Source organism: Hippopotamus amphibius, chromosome 15 (genome assembly GCF_030028045.1).
Source record: "Hippopotamus amphibius kiboko isolate mHipAmp2 chromosome 15, mHipAmp2.hap2, whole genome shotgun sequence".
In the NCBI taxonomy this organism is placed as follows: domain Eukaryota; kingdom Metazoa; phylum Chordata; class Mammalia; order Artiodactyla; family Hippopotamidae; genus Hippopotamus; species Hippopotamus amphibius.
In genome coordinates, this window is record NC_080200.1 from 41,705,433 (window position 1) to 41,720,390 (window position 14,958).

Here is a 14,958-nt window from a genome sequence, read left to right on the forward strand (position 1 = left end):
TAAATTATAATTAATTCTATTTAATAATCACATATTTATGGTACAGATCATATTTTATTATACTTCATTATTTGTACCTATACATTTATTACAGTTCATTATTTGTACTTATACATTTGCTGCTTCCATTTCTGAGCACAGAAGAAAAGCATCCTATTTTACTCTCCTGTGCACCTATGCTTCATAGCCCTGACATGTAGATGATGTCTGCTAAATTTCAAATAGTATGCTAAGAAGCACTATATATGTGTAATATAATTTTTAAAAAATCACACAGTGAAATTCTGGTTATTTTATCAGCAGGGAGGGGCTCAACCTTCGATTGCAGTCTGTCACTGAGTGTCACTGAGCCGAAATTACATAGTTAATAAAGCCTCAGTAAGATCAAAGACATTTTAACCCTATTTATTTAATAAGAGTACAGTTAAGTATTTATGAAAATTGTTTGGCATAACTTTTTTAGATCCTTCATCGAAATTCTTATGATATTTTTATTTAAACGTGTTGCTTAAAAGAGTTTGCCTCGGATTGAGCATGGGTTACCAGCTCTCTCAACACTGTATTTATGCCGCCAATAATATACTTCAGATACTGGTTCTCCTTTGTTCATCAGTCAGTCTGTGCAAGCATCCACACATACATCCGTCTGCTGTCTTACACCAGCTGAGGCCTGAAAAGAGTTACGTGATATTCACTTGAATACATAAAGAGATGTGGGTTTCTTGAGGGCAATAATTATATTCATTTTATGAGATGTGGGTTTCTTGAGGGCAATAATTATATTTTCTTTATATCTGTTTGCTTGCCAGGCCTCCATAGAGTTAATAGCTGTTCATGTGTGAATTATTAGTGCCAGGAACCTTGGCTGAATTTGTGTGTGTATATATATATATATATATATATATATATATAAAAAGCAGTTGCTAGAAGGAGACTAAAGTAAATCTATGAATCCAAATGTCAAATTATAGCAACCAACAGCCTCAGCTAAAGAAATAAATAGCAGATGGAATTTATTATTTGTGTTAAAAAATAAAGAAATAGTACATGTGGGGGAAAAGCATCCATGGTCGTTCTTGCATTGCTCTCACTGAGACATCATTTCATTCTTTCACAAAAGAAAAAAGATAGACTTTGAAGTGACATCCCTAAGAAAATGTTTCAGGAGCAGACTGTGAAAGGGGCAGCTGTAGAAATTGCTCCTAAGGTCAACCTAAGAGATGATTTTAGTGCTCTCTGACATCAAGTAGTATGAAGTTTCTGGAAGAGCCCAGAACATGCTTGATTATAAGCTATGGATCCAGAATGAAATAAGGAAGTAGTGATCAATAACAGGGATTAAGAAAGGCCATATTGTAGCATAGCTTTTTTTCCTTAAAAGTTTGCCCTAGACCAGTGCTTCTCAACATCTTTTATTCGGGAGTCCATCAGAGGACATGCCCTTTGTGAAGTGTACTGGAAGGGATTTGGAGTCACAGATGGGGCTGCTCACAGCCACAGGTGACTAGTCTAGGGACTCCAGCTGCCCCAGGCCCTATCCTGCTGCTCTGAGAAGTGAGGATGTCCATATCTCATGGGCTCCCAGTGGTAAATCTCTGGCATGACCAAGTGCAGACTTCTGCAGAGAAAGGACTTACAATAGACACTGCCATTTCCCTCCCTTTTCCCTTAAAGCAGAGCCACAGTTTTATTCAGGAAAACAACCTACCCAGCTAAAGACTACAATCCCAGCCTCCCATTCTGCTCGGTATGGCCACGTGACTGAATTCTGACCAAGAAGGTGTAAGCAGAAATGTTATATGGGGCTTCTGGGAAGGCTCATATAAGGAGCTATTTCAGATTGGAGATATCCACTTTTCGCCTATCCTCTTTCCTGATATTGGAACATAGGCCAAATGCCCAGAGCCTTAGAAGCTATCTTACATTACAAGTGTGACTTTGAGGACAAAAACCACACATCAGGACAGTGGAACTAAAAGGAAGACTCAGTCCTCGATGACCCTGGAGCAGCAACACATGCCCTGGGCTGCTTACATTCTGATTTCTATTAATACTATAAGAGAGAGAAGTAAAGGTCCATCTAATTTAACCCCCTCTGGCTTCGGGGTTTCTGAGCTGATAGAGAGGCCTAGGTTCAGGTTGGGCTGGGAAGGAAATGAGGATGAGGGTGAATGTTTGTACAGGGAGGAGCTTTAAAACATTTAACCAGTGACATGGCAAGGACACTAATTAATCAACGTGGATGCTGGTATATTCTGTGTGTGCTGTGTGCTTGGTGTTTATTCTGGTTGCTAAACTGTGTGGAAATCGAGGGGTCCCAAGAAAGGGACTGTGGAGCTACAGAAAATACCATTCACTAAAAGTAACAGTATTTCAGTATTTTAAGATGGTTGTTCTGGTGGACACCCTCTGTTTATCACTGCAGAGCACGTGACTGGTAAGATGGGTGAAAGCGTTGGGAGAAATGGAGTGGTTCCATGCGCCAAGGTCAGGGTGTGTGTGGTGGGGTTCAGGTGGCAGCTGCATGGGGGAGTAGGCTTGGGCTGTGCTTATTTTAGGAGTGAGGTGAACACTGACTAATACAGGCAGGGCTCAGAGGAGGGTGACAGGAGTTTCCACGGCGGGAAGGAGGAAAGGCAGTTAATGCATACGTTCTTCATGCTGCTGCATTTTCCTTTCACACTTGACTTCCTCACTATTTTTCTTCTAGCTTATTTTTATTCCTCCTCATTTGACTCTATTCCCTTTCCTCGGAAATATTAATATGGAACTGAAGTATATAATTCGTGTCTATTTTTCTTTTTTAATGGAGATTTATTTCCTATTCTATGAAACGTAAATGAGTAGAGTTTAGCTTCCATGAAAAAAATGCAGAAAAATTCAAGCTGCTCCCATATGTGTAGTCCCTAATCAATTATTTTCTGTGAGTCAATGATCCCTAATAGTAAACAAAAGGGGAGAAGATCTTTATCTTTAGGCAAAAGAAGCCCATTCACCAGATGCTTTTTGTAAAGAACTCACTGAACTGTCTCAGTGACATTCAGTCAACAAACTCATTCAACAACTTTTCATTGCTGGTCTCTGTGCTAAATGCTGAGGATGCAACATGACAGCAACCAAACTAGAGTCTAATAAAGGCTTTACTGTGGCAAATGTAAATTAATAGTAACTTGAAAAAATGCTAGTGAATGTTTAAAAAATACGTGTGAACTTAGAAGGGTAAGTATAACATAGAAAAATAAATTAACCTTACATCTCCACTTTCCCTTTTGATCTTTACAAAAATTGTTAATGAACAACTAATCTGAATTTTAGCTCATTTATCTTCCTTAATATACTCTCTTAATGAAGATTCCACCAGGTGAAAACATCTTTGGAACAGCTATTTCAAGTAAACTATTTCTAAATATTCAAAAGTTAAAGTAGAACAGAATGCAGTTTTGTGATTAAGATAATTTGCATCCCACCTTTCTTTTGCTTGGAGATCCTTTTTTATTAATGCTTCAAACTTCTTAATCTCATTGGCCACCTCCTTTAAAAGAAAATTCATTACCAGCTTTTCACCTCTAAAAAACACTGAAAATTTTCATTTACCACATTCATTCAAACTTACAAAGTGACATGTACTACTGGTTGAAGCTAATTAGGAAGCAAGATCTGAAAAGTTACATTCTAGAATATTTTTCTATTCTGATTTGTTACTTTTAGACTAGGCTAAATATATCTAAGAGAAGGTGAAAACTGCCGAATCTGAATCATTCAGTTCACAATTCTAGCTCTGACAGTACATCAAAGGGCATTTAAGAAGAGTAAAGACTACCAAGAGTCAGGACATGCATGTTTAATTACAATTCTTTTAAATGAGAATAAGCATTTTTTGGATATAAATATTTACTTAAAAATCATCTTGGGTGCTTTAAACATTTCTTGTGCAACCTTACTTACACTATTAATTTGCTCTCTGAAAATTAATTTTAGCTGATCCTCGGCCTACGGCAAATCCTTAGTAATAAGCTTTAATCAACTCAGGGAAACATGAGAATTAAATACTTTTATTAAAATGGGGTCAGAAAAAAGTCTCTGTGGGTATATTTTTTAGAATCTAACTATAGGATTTTTAAAAATTTTAAAAATAAATGTGAATTAATATAAAATGCAATGGATTTAGAAATCAGAGAGACCTCTCAATCGCTGCTTTATCAGCATTGTGAACTTGGGCAAAACATGCCGGTTTTCTGAGTCTCAGTTTCCTTATCTAAAAAACAGGGAAAATAATACCCTGCTTAGAGAGTTATTTACAGATTAAAGATAATGTGAAGTGCCCAACCCACAGCCTGACATACAGCAGAGGATCAGTAAATGGTAGCTATTAATGTTTTTTCCTAAGTTAAGGGAGAGAACACCTTTAACAATCCTTATAGCAGTGGAGATGGCAGGAATTAGTACCAAAATGTAGTATTGTTTCCCTGTGAAATATAACGCGATTGTATCCTATTGGAATGACTGATGGGCTGGTATGGTCTAGTAAAACACCAACAGTGTAAATACCTTAAATTTAAATATGATGAGCGCAAGCAAACTGTTTAACATTTCTAGGGTTCATAGAAAACGCAGCATGGGGAGGAGGTATTGAGGAAAAGCAAATAGTAGGAATGGCTCATTCACGGTATGGGTACCTGGACTGGCCCCTGTTGTACCCATGGGTGTCATGACCCATTGCAACAGCACCCACTCTGGCACGGTTGGTTAGTGATCACAGAATCCACAACACAGGAATCCACACAGGTTCTGTCACTTAATAGGAGTTTGCCATCCCTGTCCTAAAGCTACATTCTTTGTTTGGGAACAAATAACAGTATAAAATGGATTGGATATGCAGATAGTGGAGGAGTTTTAAATGAGAAAGGACAATGCCAGAGGTAATTTGAAAAGGAAGTAGGGAGTTCTGGGATGTCTTTCCCTATGTTTCAGGGAAAGACCATCTTTCATTAAGATAAACACAACACAGTATTAAAGGGTTACCGCTTACCTCTGCCTCTTTTTTCTTTTTCATCAATTTTTGGGTGTCAAGTGCTTTCAGAGTACGATTTGATGCAGGTTTAGGAATCTGTATGATAGCTGCTTGGATTTTGGCCATTATTTCATTTTGTCGTCTTCTGCTCAGGCGTTGCTAAATATCCCATACACATTAGTTTAGTTATTTAGTTCATCAGAATAACACTCAATGTTATACACTCATAGGTACACAGGTATACACATTTTCCATTGAAATTTTACGAACTCGGCAATTAACCAATGGACTAGGTGTTACAACTGTTTAATGTCAAGAAGCATGTGGCAATATAACTTATTCTGAAAAGTGTGATATTAAAACACAATTTTGGAATCCCCAAATTATGCCAATCAAATGTGTGTACTTTGATTCTGGGTGGTGATACTAAAAGGATAATGAAGGCGTCCCCAATACAAAGAAGAGTATAATTCTTTCCCAGTTCCACCTTCATGACCGGCCTAAAAATGGGAAGAGAAAATTCTGTCTCTGAAGATGGTCTGAAGAAAAAAGTCAGTCTAGGACACCGTCTCTAGGAGGGCTCCCAGGGAACCCAATGGAAATGACAAGCTTCCCCCAAGCTCAGTTACAGTTAAACATTGAGTTCAGAGGCCACCTCGCATCTTGAATTAACACTAAGATGTGTTATCATTATTGAATCACCTCTTCTCTATGTAGGCAGTAATTACTTTAAGAAGAATATAAGCAGGAGGGTGCAGTTGAAAGAAAAAATCCAGTAAAAATTAGATAAAATATTTAAAAAATAAATTACGAGGTAATGTGAAGCTAATCATGACTTAACCACTGACGCATTAGATAGAATTAATAGGATCATTAGTTCTACATCCAAAGATAAGAAACTTCAATTTACCACTAAGACAACAGATATTGTAAACATTTTAAAATTTTCTTCATTTCACTTCCCAAAATATGCATTTTTATTTATCTGCAATATGTTTATCTTTGTTTTTTTTTCCTTAAGAAAACCAGGAAGACATAGGTTCTTTCTTTTGTCCTATTTGCTTCCTATCATTTTTAACATAATTTATTTCAGAATATCTAATAGGGTTATATTTTTCCTTTTTCCCAGCTTTCTTTGGAGAATTTCTACCCTCGATGTGGCACTTCAAAGTCAGACAGGCTGCTTCCATAAATGAGAATCCAGAACGTGGTGTGGACCTGCACACTGCTTTAAGGGTGCCTGGTCTCCTCGCCATGCGTTGCTGAGGGGAAGCCCGGCCTTGATCCACTCTCTGGCAGGTAATGGGATCATCAGATCTCCCAGAGTTGGCCTCTCACCTTTCCCTCCCTCCCCACCAGGGGGTGGCTACATTCAGGATATGTGCACTTCTTATCATTCAAAACATATGAATTTAAAAGGTGACTTACAGCATAATGAGAACTATAATTCTTTTGCCTGCAGTTTACACATTCCATACGTCTAGCCGCCTGAAATTTTCTTTAAAGTCTTTAATGATTCCACACACCACTGTCCTGTCATGCATTTAAAGGCACAGGAGATCACTAAAGATTTTCAAAGAAATTTGGGAAGCGGCAGGAAGTTAGTCAAAGCAAGAAGCAAAAGCCGGGAGGATGTTAAGAGATGTTTAAGGGGATTGGAAAGGGAAGCAAGTGGAGAATCACCATGCAGACAGGAAGAGAGACATGGAGCAGGACAGGAAGACCAAGGGGTTGCAAAAGAGGGAAACAAGGGCGGGAAATGTCTGCTCTGTCTCCCCTGGCGGTGACAATGCTCAGAAGCCTTCACTGGAGTAGCTTAGAGCATCGCCCCCCAACCACTAAAGCATCTGAAATATCCATTTCTACCAGACAACTTAAAAAGAGGTCAAGGTGTCCTGCTACTCCAAAGAATGGCAGTTCTAGTTCTTAGCTGCAAGGAGAGGTGACAGTCAGCAAGGGTGGGGATGGAGAAAGGGGAAAAGGGAGGGAGAGAAAGGTGACAGCAGGCGGAGCATGAGTTAAACATCAGAAACCAGCAACCTGGGCGGGATTCATGCTTCTGCAATGTGTACTGCAGACACAGGTGGCACACGATGTACTGTGTGCTAATGAGTTTCTGGAAAAATTGTCCTATTAAACCTTTTTGATTTTAAAAGATCTTTGTTCTTCCTGGAGTTTTTCAAGTTTCTCAAAACGCATGCAAACAAGATCTTCGTTCATGTGTTTATATTTTTCCTGAAACCTGTGTGTAACCCACATCAGACTGAAATCAGTCTGATGTGGTATCAGGTTTCTAAGACTCTAAATGAAGAAAGCATTTCGATTCCGTTATTAGAGGGAAAAGAGTATATTGCCATTATAAGCACACATAAAATTTGTCTTCAAAATAAAATTTCTGTGAATTACTACTGTTGATGGTTAACGCAAATTCAAGCCCTATACAAATCACTTACATCCTTAATTGATGTAAGGACAATGAAAATGCATGATCTGGATTTCTTCTTACATGCTTTTATAATTAAACTTTTTGCCCTGAGTTTAATTTTCAGTGAATGGTATTTGTATCCTTACAAATATTTTTTCATAAAAATAATTTATAAAACCAATTTCAACATATAAGAGATAATATAAGAAGCTAGATTCTTTCCATTACTTCATACACTTCCTAGTAAAAAAGTGAAGAAATAATGAAAACTTCCAGCCCACTGGCAATGAGGGTGCAACAGTACAAGAAAATGAAACTATCAGCGATGATTATAAAGTGGGACACAGAGCAAGGGCTAATGTATTTAACTAAAACTTTAATATTCAAAAGTAATCTACAGAAGCTATCGACTTACTGAAAATTTTTTAAATGGTACCATTGCTCAAACCATTCTTGGTCCTCCATTCTAAAACTACCTCAGTAGATACTGAGACTCACTCACAAGAACATTTAAGGGCCTGTGAGCTGTCTTTAAGCACTTATACCACCACCCCCTGCTCTTTTCACCGATGGAGGCCTGGCCTCCATCTACACAGTGTCAATGAACATGTAATGTCCTTGAACATCCTACCTCCATATATATCTGTCTAGCTTCAACTTAATTCTATTTCCTCCCAGCTGAGGAAACATCCGTTGAGCCACCAAACAGCTCCTGTTAAACGTGTGGAGTCAGACTGCCTAGGTTTGAAGTTTAGCTCTATTACCTACTAGCTTCATGAAGCTGAGCAAGTTACCTAACCTCTCTGTTTCATCATTTCTAAAATGGGAATACTAAAAGTACCTATCTCATAAGATAGTTGTGAAGGTCAAATGAGATAATATACATGAAGCACCTGGAACAGGGTCTAGCACTTCACGATGTATGTTCAATAGACTTTCATCATTACTGATATTAATATGTAATAGACACCTGCATCTTCCTCCATCTGTGTCAAAGAAAAAGGCATCTCTACTTCTTTCAGAAGATATCTCCTCCTTCATCTGAACCATTGATTCGTTCCTCCTCTTTTCTTCCCCAGAGGGTCTCCCTCCACTTGGGTCCTCACACCAGTCATCTCCTGCCACTGCTTCTTTTTCTCAGCTGGCAAGTTGTCCCAGTCTCCATGTCCATGAACATCTCACACTTCTGGTGAGCTTCTCACCTGCAGCTACTATTACCATCTCTTCTCCTCTACCTCCACATGTCTTGAAAGAGTAGTCTATGCTCCATTCTTCTTCATCTCCACTGCAACCCACACCACTCTACTGAAACATTTTTCTCTCTCCAAAATGTAAGCTCTAAGAGAATAAGTGTTGCTTGTTGTGTGAGTGCCTGACATAAAGCAGGAGTCCAACAGATCTTTGTTTGATAAGTGAGTGATTGACTTTGGAAGGGCACCAGGTCCAACATTAAAACCAATGGTTTCTTGTTTGGACTCAGCTCCACAGCTCTTGTTACTGCTTTATACTTTACAAAGAATTCTCTTATATATTGTTTTTCTTGAAGTTACCAAAACACCTAACTCTCAGGCAGCTAGAGATAAGCATCCTTGTTTTGTTTTTACAGTTGGAAAAAGCGAGACTGAGACTGTTTCAGGGACTGACCCAAAGTTAACCAGCTTGCAAGTGAAGGAAGCAGGATGCAGTACTGTTATTGACTTTCAGCCTAATCTAATTTCTAGCTCTCCATGAGTGCTGAGTTCATTTTGCTACCAGGCTCATAAGGCTGTCCTTCAAGAACAGATAAATCTGAAAGTGCAAGTAGCTCTCACATTTATTGTCATTGCTGCTTCATAAAGTTTACAATTTAATTATTTTCATTTATCTTTAGTGCATTACATCAGTACAGTGTTCCCGGTTACCCAACAGACCTGAGAAGTTAAAGCCCTTCACTTACCATAAGGAAACAGCACAGGAACTACAAGAGATTCATCAAATAAAAGTTGTGCCAAATAATCAAAAGACATTTAATGAGTATTTACAATGTTCAAAGCATTGTACTAGGCATATTTCTTGAATTGGAAGATCTAAATATCTTGTGAGGCCATTATGACAGAAAAATAATGAAAGTTAGTCAGTAATATCAGCAAAAGGTTAACACCAGAGTATAAGTTACCTGTGCCCTAGGAATTCCACAGAAAGAGTCCATGTGTACTGGAAGGGTTGCACAGAGTAGACAGAGGAAAGTTTGGGGGAAGAGGAGAAAGGAGAAGGGTGAGCTTGGGTGGGAAAGAGGGAAGTACAGAAATATACAAGTGCTATTCAAGGACAGTCTGTGAATCAATGTAGAAGAAAGACTTCATGCTGAGGGTTAGGAAGAAATAAAGTTAGAAAGACTGGTTGAGGCTGTTTCATGAAAGAATTTGAATGTTAGTTGAATGGGGGGAGAAGATATTTGTAAATTAGTAGGTTTCTGAGCAGAAGAAGCCAACAAAAGTGGAATCAAGGGCAGAATCACCTAGCAGTTGATTAATCTCCAGTAGAAAGCCTGAAGGTTAGAATACACGTTCGTAGGTTGCTGCAGTAGTTCAACAGGAGACTTGAGCAGATACAACCCAGGTAGAAACAGAAAGAGAGGAGCAGGCATAAAAAGCACCAGGAATTAGGAATAAACAGAATTTGATAAGTTATTGGCAATTGGTGGATAGGATGAAGGAAGGCATCAAAAATGGATAAGTGAAAAAAAAATGGATAAGTGAATGGAAAATATTAATATAAAATAAAACCCAAACATGGCCAATAACATACATCAGGGGCAGGTATGCTCGATGGGGCTTCTTTGAGAATGCAACATCACTGCCCTGCCTCTTTACCAAGTTTTATACTGTGATATGCTTATAATGTTTCTTTATGTACTTACCTCTCGAAACGCTTCACTTTTTATGTTTTGAACTTTTATATTTGTCAGGGGTTGCACAGTTTGCATTTCCACTCCAGTCAGCGCACCTTTCTTTCTTCTCTGGAGAGCAATGTACAATTGATATAAGAGTTTCGTGGCTGCCCCAGGCTTTTCGGTGATGATATTGTGGGCCACATTCTGATCAAACTGCACACCCAGGAGGTGAAGTGTGGGCTCCAAGCGAGAAAAATTATTAAGCTTGGCACTTGAAACCCTAGGCATTAAAATATTTTACATAATTAGACATTGAATTAAAAGCAAACAACAGGGGACTTCCCTGGTGGCGCAGTGGTTGAGAACCTGCTTGCCAATGCAGGGGACGTGGGTTCGATCCCTGCTCCAGGAAGATCCCACATGCCATGGAGCAACTAGGCCCGTGCCCCACAACTATTGAGGCTGCGCTCTAGAGCCCATGAGCCACAACTAGTGAGCCCACGTGCTGCAACTACTGAAGCCCACGTGCCTAGAGCCCGTGCTCCGCAGCAAGAAAAGGCACAGCAATGAGGAGCCCACACGCCACAACGAAGAGTTAGCTCCCGCTGTAGCCCCCTCTCTCCGCAGCTAGACAAAGCATGTGTGCAGCAACAAAAACACAATGCAGCCAATAAATAAATAAAATAAATAAACAAATAAAAATTTTTAAAAAAGCAAACATCAGAGATATCATAATCCAATATCATGAATTATCCCATTTTTAAAAAATGTATCAAACCTCTCTAAAACCACTTAATCACAGAGATACATTCAGATTTTGTCTATTGTCCTAACTCCATGTATTTATTTCTCTTGAATGGCTAAACTAAAATCCATAAATTTCATATACTTTTCTATTGAAATAGATGCTACGATTTCTACAAGAGTCAATACAAAAACATAATAAATGCCTTCTTATGCATGGGAAAACTTAACTATGGTTTTGAAAAGTATTTTAGTCAGAAGACAAAACTGCAATTTAAATGTCCATTTCTTTAAATGATATTATTACTAGAACCTGAAAATAATCTTATTTTCAGTTGCAGCAACAACTCTCACAAAAACTGGCTCAGGCATTATCAGAAATATTTAATTAAATAATATTAGCTATGCAACTAAATTAGTTGTGTAATCTTCACTGTACATTTTATGTTACTTCTTCAAGACTCACTAAAGACTTTCTAAGTTATATGTATTATTGAATCACATTATCAAATGAGGCTCACATTTTAGAAGAAATTCATTAATCATTTTGCTAATTTACTCTCTCAACTATACCAAGACTTTATTTATTAAATCTAATAATTTTAATAAATTTATACAAAGATGAATGACACCCGGCCCTTTAAGAGTTCATAGTGAGAAAAACAGATGAATAACAAACAGAGATAAACTGATGTAACTGTTGTAATAGCAGTCTCAAACAACATAGTGCTGTAATAAGCCTATGAATCTAGTGACAGAAAGAAGACAAAGACGTTAGATGTATTTTCAGCTTTTGTGACTCTCTATGATCAAACTGGATGCAAATGTCAATTTTAACCACTGGCTTATTTTCTCCTTGCTTTAACTTCCAAATATTCAGTGACATTCTTTGATGGAAAAAATACACTGAATATACTTGAATATAAGTCAAAGCCTCATCCTTCCCCTGAAAAAAAGATGATACCTTAGAACAGATGGAGTTGGCAGAATTTCTAATATAGGGTTACTTATTCACTAACTTCATTTCGGACTATAAAATCATTTGGGGAAGATACAATGACCTTTAATGACCTCAACTGAATTTTTAGAAGCTGAAAGAGATCACTTAGCATTTCTTAAACTTTATATACTGTTCCTTGTGTACTATTTCTTAAGAGAGAGCTCTCAAGCAGTGGTTCTACACCTTCTTTTTTCTTTTTTAAATCACGTATACCATTCTTTGGAAATCTGATGAAAGCTATAGAACCTTTTCCACAGGAAAGAAAACACATATCCACCCATATACACAAAATATGTATAAGATTTTGGGGTATTTGTGAACCTCTTAAAATCTAGCCTGGAAGTGCCTATTAAGTGCAAAGGGGGTGGGGCTGGGGAAATATAGGAATGATTTCTAAATATAAATAAGGAGCCAGTATCATGGGAAGGCCAATGTCAACAAATGTACTGACACAAGATATTGAATTCCTTTTCCAGTTGTGTAACTTACTGTCCTATTTCCTCTATTTGGTCAAGAACATTTAGTATGGTATACCACATCAACCAATCTTTGAATAAAATATTTTAAACTGATAAAAGAGAAACAGATCTTAGAGGAGATAAGAAGTGATAAGGAGTGCTACAAGGAAATCTTATCAGCAATAAGGGCAAAACATTTTTTTAGGTCTTCTCTTGCCATGTCCAGTTTTGCAATTTGTTCTCCCACAAATGACCTTACAAGTTTGAGATAACGAACACTGGACTAAAATGATTAGGGTACAGCAGACCATGTTTTGAAGAGTCTTATTGTGAAAGAGGATGGTCAGATCAATGACCTGTGTTCACATTCCTTGGACAGGCAACTGATACCTGCCTTTTGATCTTCCATCACAGTTCATCCTTTCATGTCCTTTCTATCCTAGGAGTCCTGTATGCCTTGTCCACTACACTTATTTGGAAAGATGAGGCCCTGAGAGGCACTTTTCAGAGGTTTATCCTGGGTCACAACCTTGGGCTTCTGAGGTTAGAGGCACAATAACCCGGGAGGGAGAATCCAAAAGCAAACACTATTCATTTCTAAATTTGATCAAAATTTAGCCCTGTACCCAATAAAAGTGAAGAACACTTCGCCTCCTCTTTCTTGTATTACACGACCCTCAGAATGCAGTATAGCCTGCTAACACTAGGGTTCAGTGACACAGTACGCTTTAAAATGGCTTTTATGGTCTGGCCAAAGTGTCCAGGTATAACAGTACTTCTCTCTGGAAGCTTTTAATATATATTCTAAATTTCCAACCAAAATTTTGGGAACATAACTGGTGTGTAAAGTGGTGGAAGTCCACTCTTGTTATAGCTTCTGCTCAATCAGTATAAGCTGATGATCAACAGTTGTTTTTGAACCCAGAGAAGCCACTGGGGCATCTTCTCTCTGGGGACGGAGCATATATGATGTAAATGATGACCTCTGAGGGGATAAGGAATGTATTCTGGGAAAAGCCTTCTCCCTCTCTACTTGCAGTCCTTATTTGCCAAGGGGCTACCTATCTCCTCTCCTCCTTGCCACCTGGTGAGGGAATACATCTCACAAGGTAATTAGAAGCTGCCCTCCCAAGGGATAGCCATGCTCCTTTACTTTTTATTCTTTTAACTAATCTGCTCATTTTTCACCTTCTGAGATGGACTAAAGATATCCTAAAACAGAATTCTTTCAGAGTGAGATGAGTTATTGTTAGGATTAAATGATTCCCAAGGCAAATAACTTCAAGTTATTACCAACATAGATTTAGTTTACTGTTTACATTTTAGACTAAGACACTAAAAATATTACACGAAAATCCCCAAATCATGAGCTCTGGCATTAGCCAGCTGTCTAAAAAAAACAGGCTTTACAAAGAATGGTCCTTTTCCCCATTGCATACACTATTACAAAAGTCAGATCCACAGATTTACTGATTCTTGCCTTCTTTAAAATACCATGCGCCCTGGAAAAAATGTGGGTTGTTCCTAGAACTAAAGATGGATAGTATTTCGTTGTCGGGACAAGTCGGTCCCCCTCCCCATGTTAAGAAATGTAATGACTCTCAGTGCAACAGCAAGTTAGTTCTTTGCAGAGCGTGAAAGGCAGGACTGGTACACATGAGGATACTCAGGGCACATCCACCCCCCCCCCCCCCGTGCGGGGGCTGGGCAAGGGTGTGAAATCTACCCTGTGCTCAGCTTCCCAAGCCCTGTACCTGGCATGAGGTCGCTTTATCCAAAAAGGGGCTTCTTTTTCTTTGTACAAAGGTCTCTCTGTTCACTAAGACCTGTGTCTTCACGGGTGCATCCATCCATATGGGGTCCCTATTTCCATTTCACACAAAGGCCTTCCATGGCCTTGCTAACAAGAGCCAATTTAGTACACCTGAAATACTGCATGCATGATCTGATCAGTATGGTTCTTTAAGTTTTCTATACCTAACCAAGTATACTTTCTGAAATCGTTCATTTATTTAATAGAGAAACATTATTATATGCCTGCTATGGTCCAGGGACAATGCCTGGAGCACGAAGAATAAACATACTCTGTAACTCTGAGCAACTTGGCCATCTAGTTAAGGAGTAAACATTCATACATTCATTCATCAAAAATTGTTTGGCCTCCTTGATGTGGCAGTAACTCTGATAAGAACTGACATATAAATAAATAATTATAACAATGTGATAAAAACAGGGATGTTGAAAGTGTTATTAAAACAGAGAAAAAAAAAACAAAGAGGAAAAGTGAATTAAGGGAATTCGCTGGTAGTTCAGTGGTTAGGACCCTGAGCTTTCACTGCTGAGAGCATGGGTTTGATCCCTGGTTAGAGACCTAACTAAGATCCCACAAGCCACACGCATGGCCATAAACAGGGGGGAAAAAAAAAAAAAGGAATTACCTCTGCTAAG

The 14,958-nt window shown here is 38.4% G+C and overlaps 1 protein-coding gene across 1 annotated transcript in view; it reads right to left on the bottom strand.

The window, feature by feature from the left end:
- Positions 1–14,958, bottom strand: part of SPEF2 (sperm flagellar 2) — a 161,567-nt gene that overhangs the window by 134,054 nt on the left and 12,555 nt on the right. The window contains exons 3-6 of the mRNA XM_057709137.1: positions 10,336–10,588; positions 7,151–7,312; positions 5,030–5,170; positions 3,468–3,532 (exon numbers count right to left, since the gene is read on the bottom strand). Of these exons, the coding sequence (XP_057565120.1) occupies positions 3,468–3,532; positions 5,030–5,170; positions 7,151–7,312; positions 10,336–10,588 (621 nt within the window). The remainder of the gene's footprint in view (positions 1–3,467; positions 3,533–5,029; positions 5,171–7,150; positions 7,313–10,335; positions 10,589–14,958) is intronic.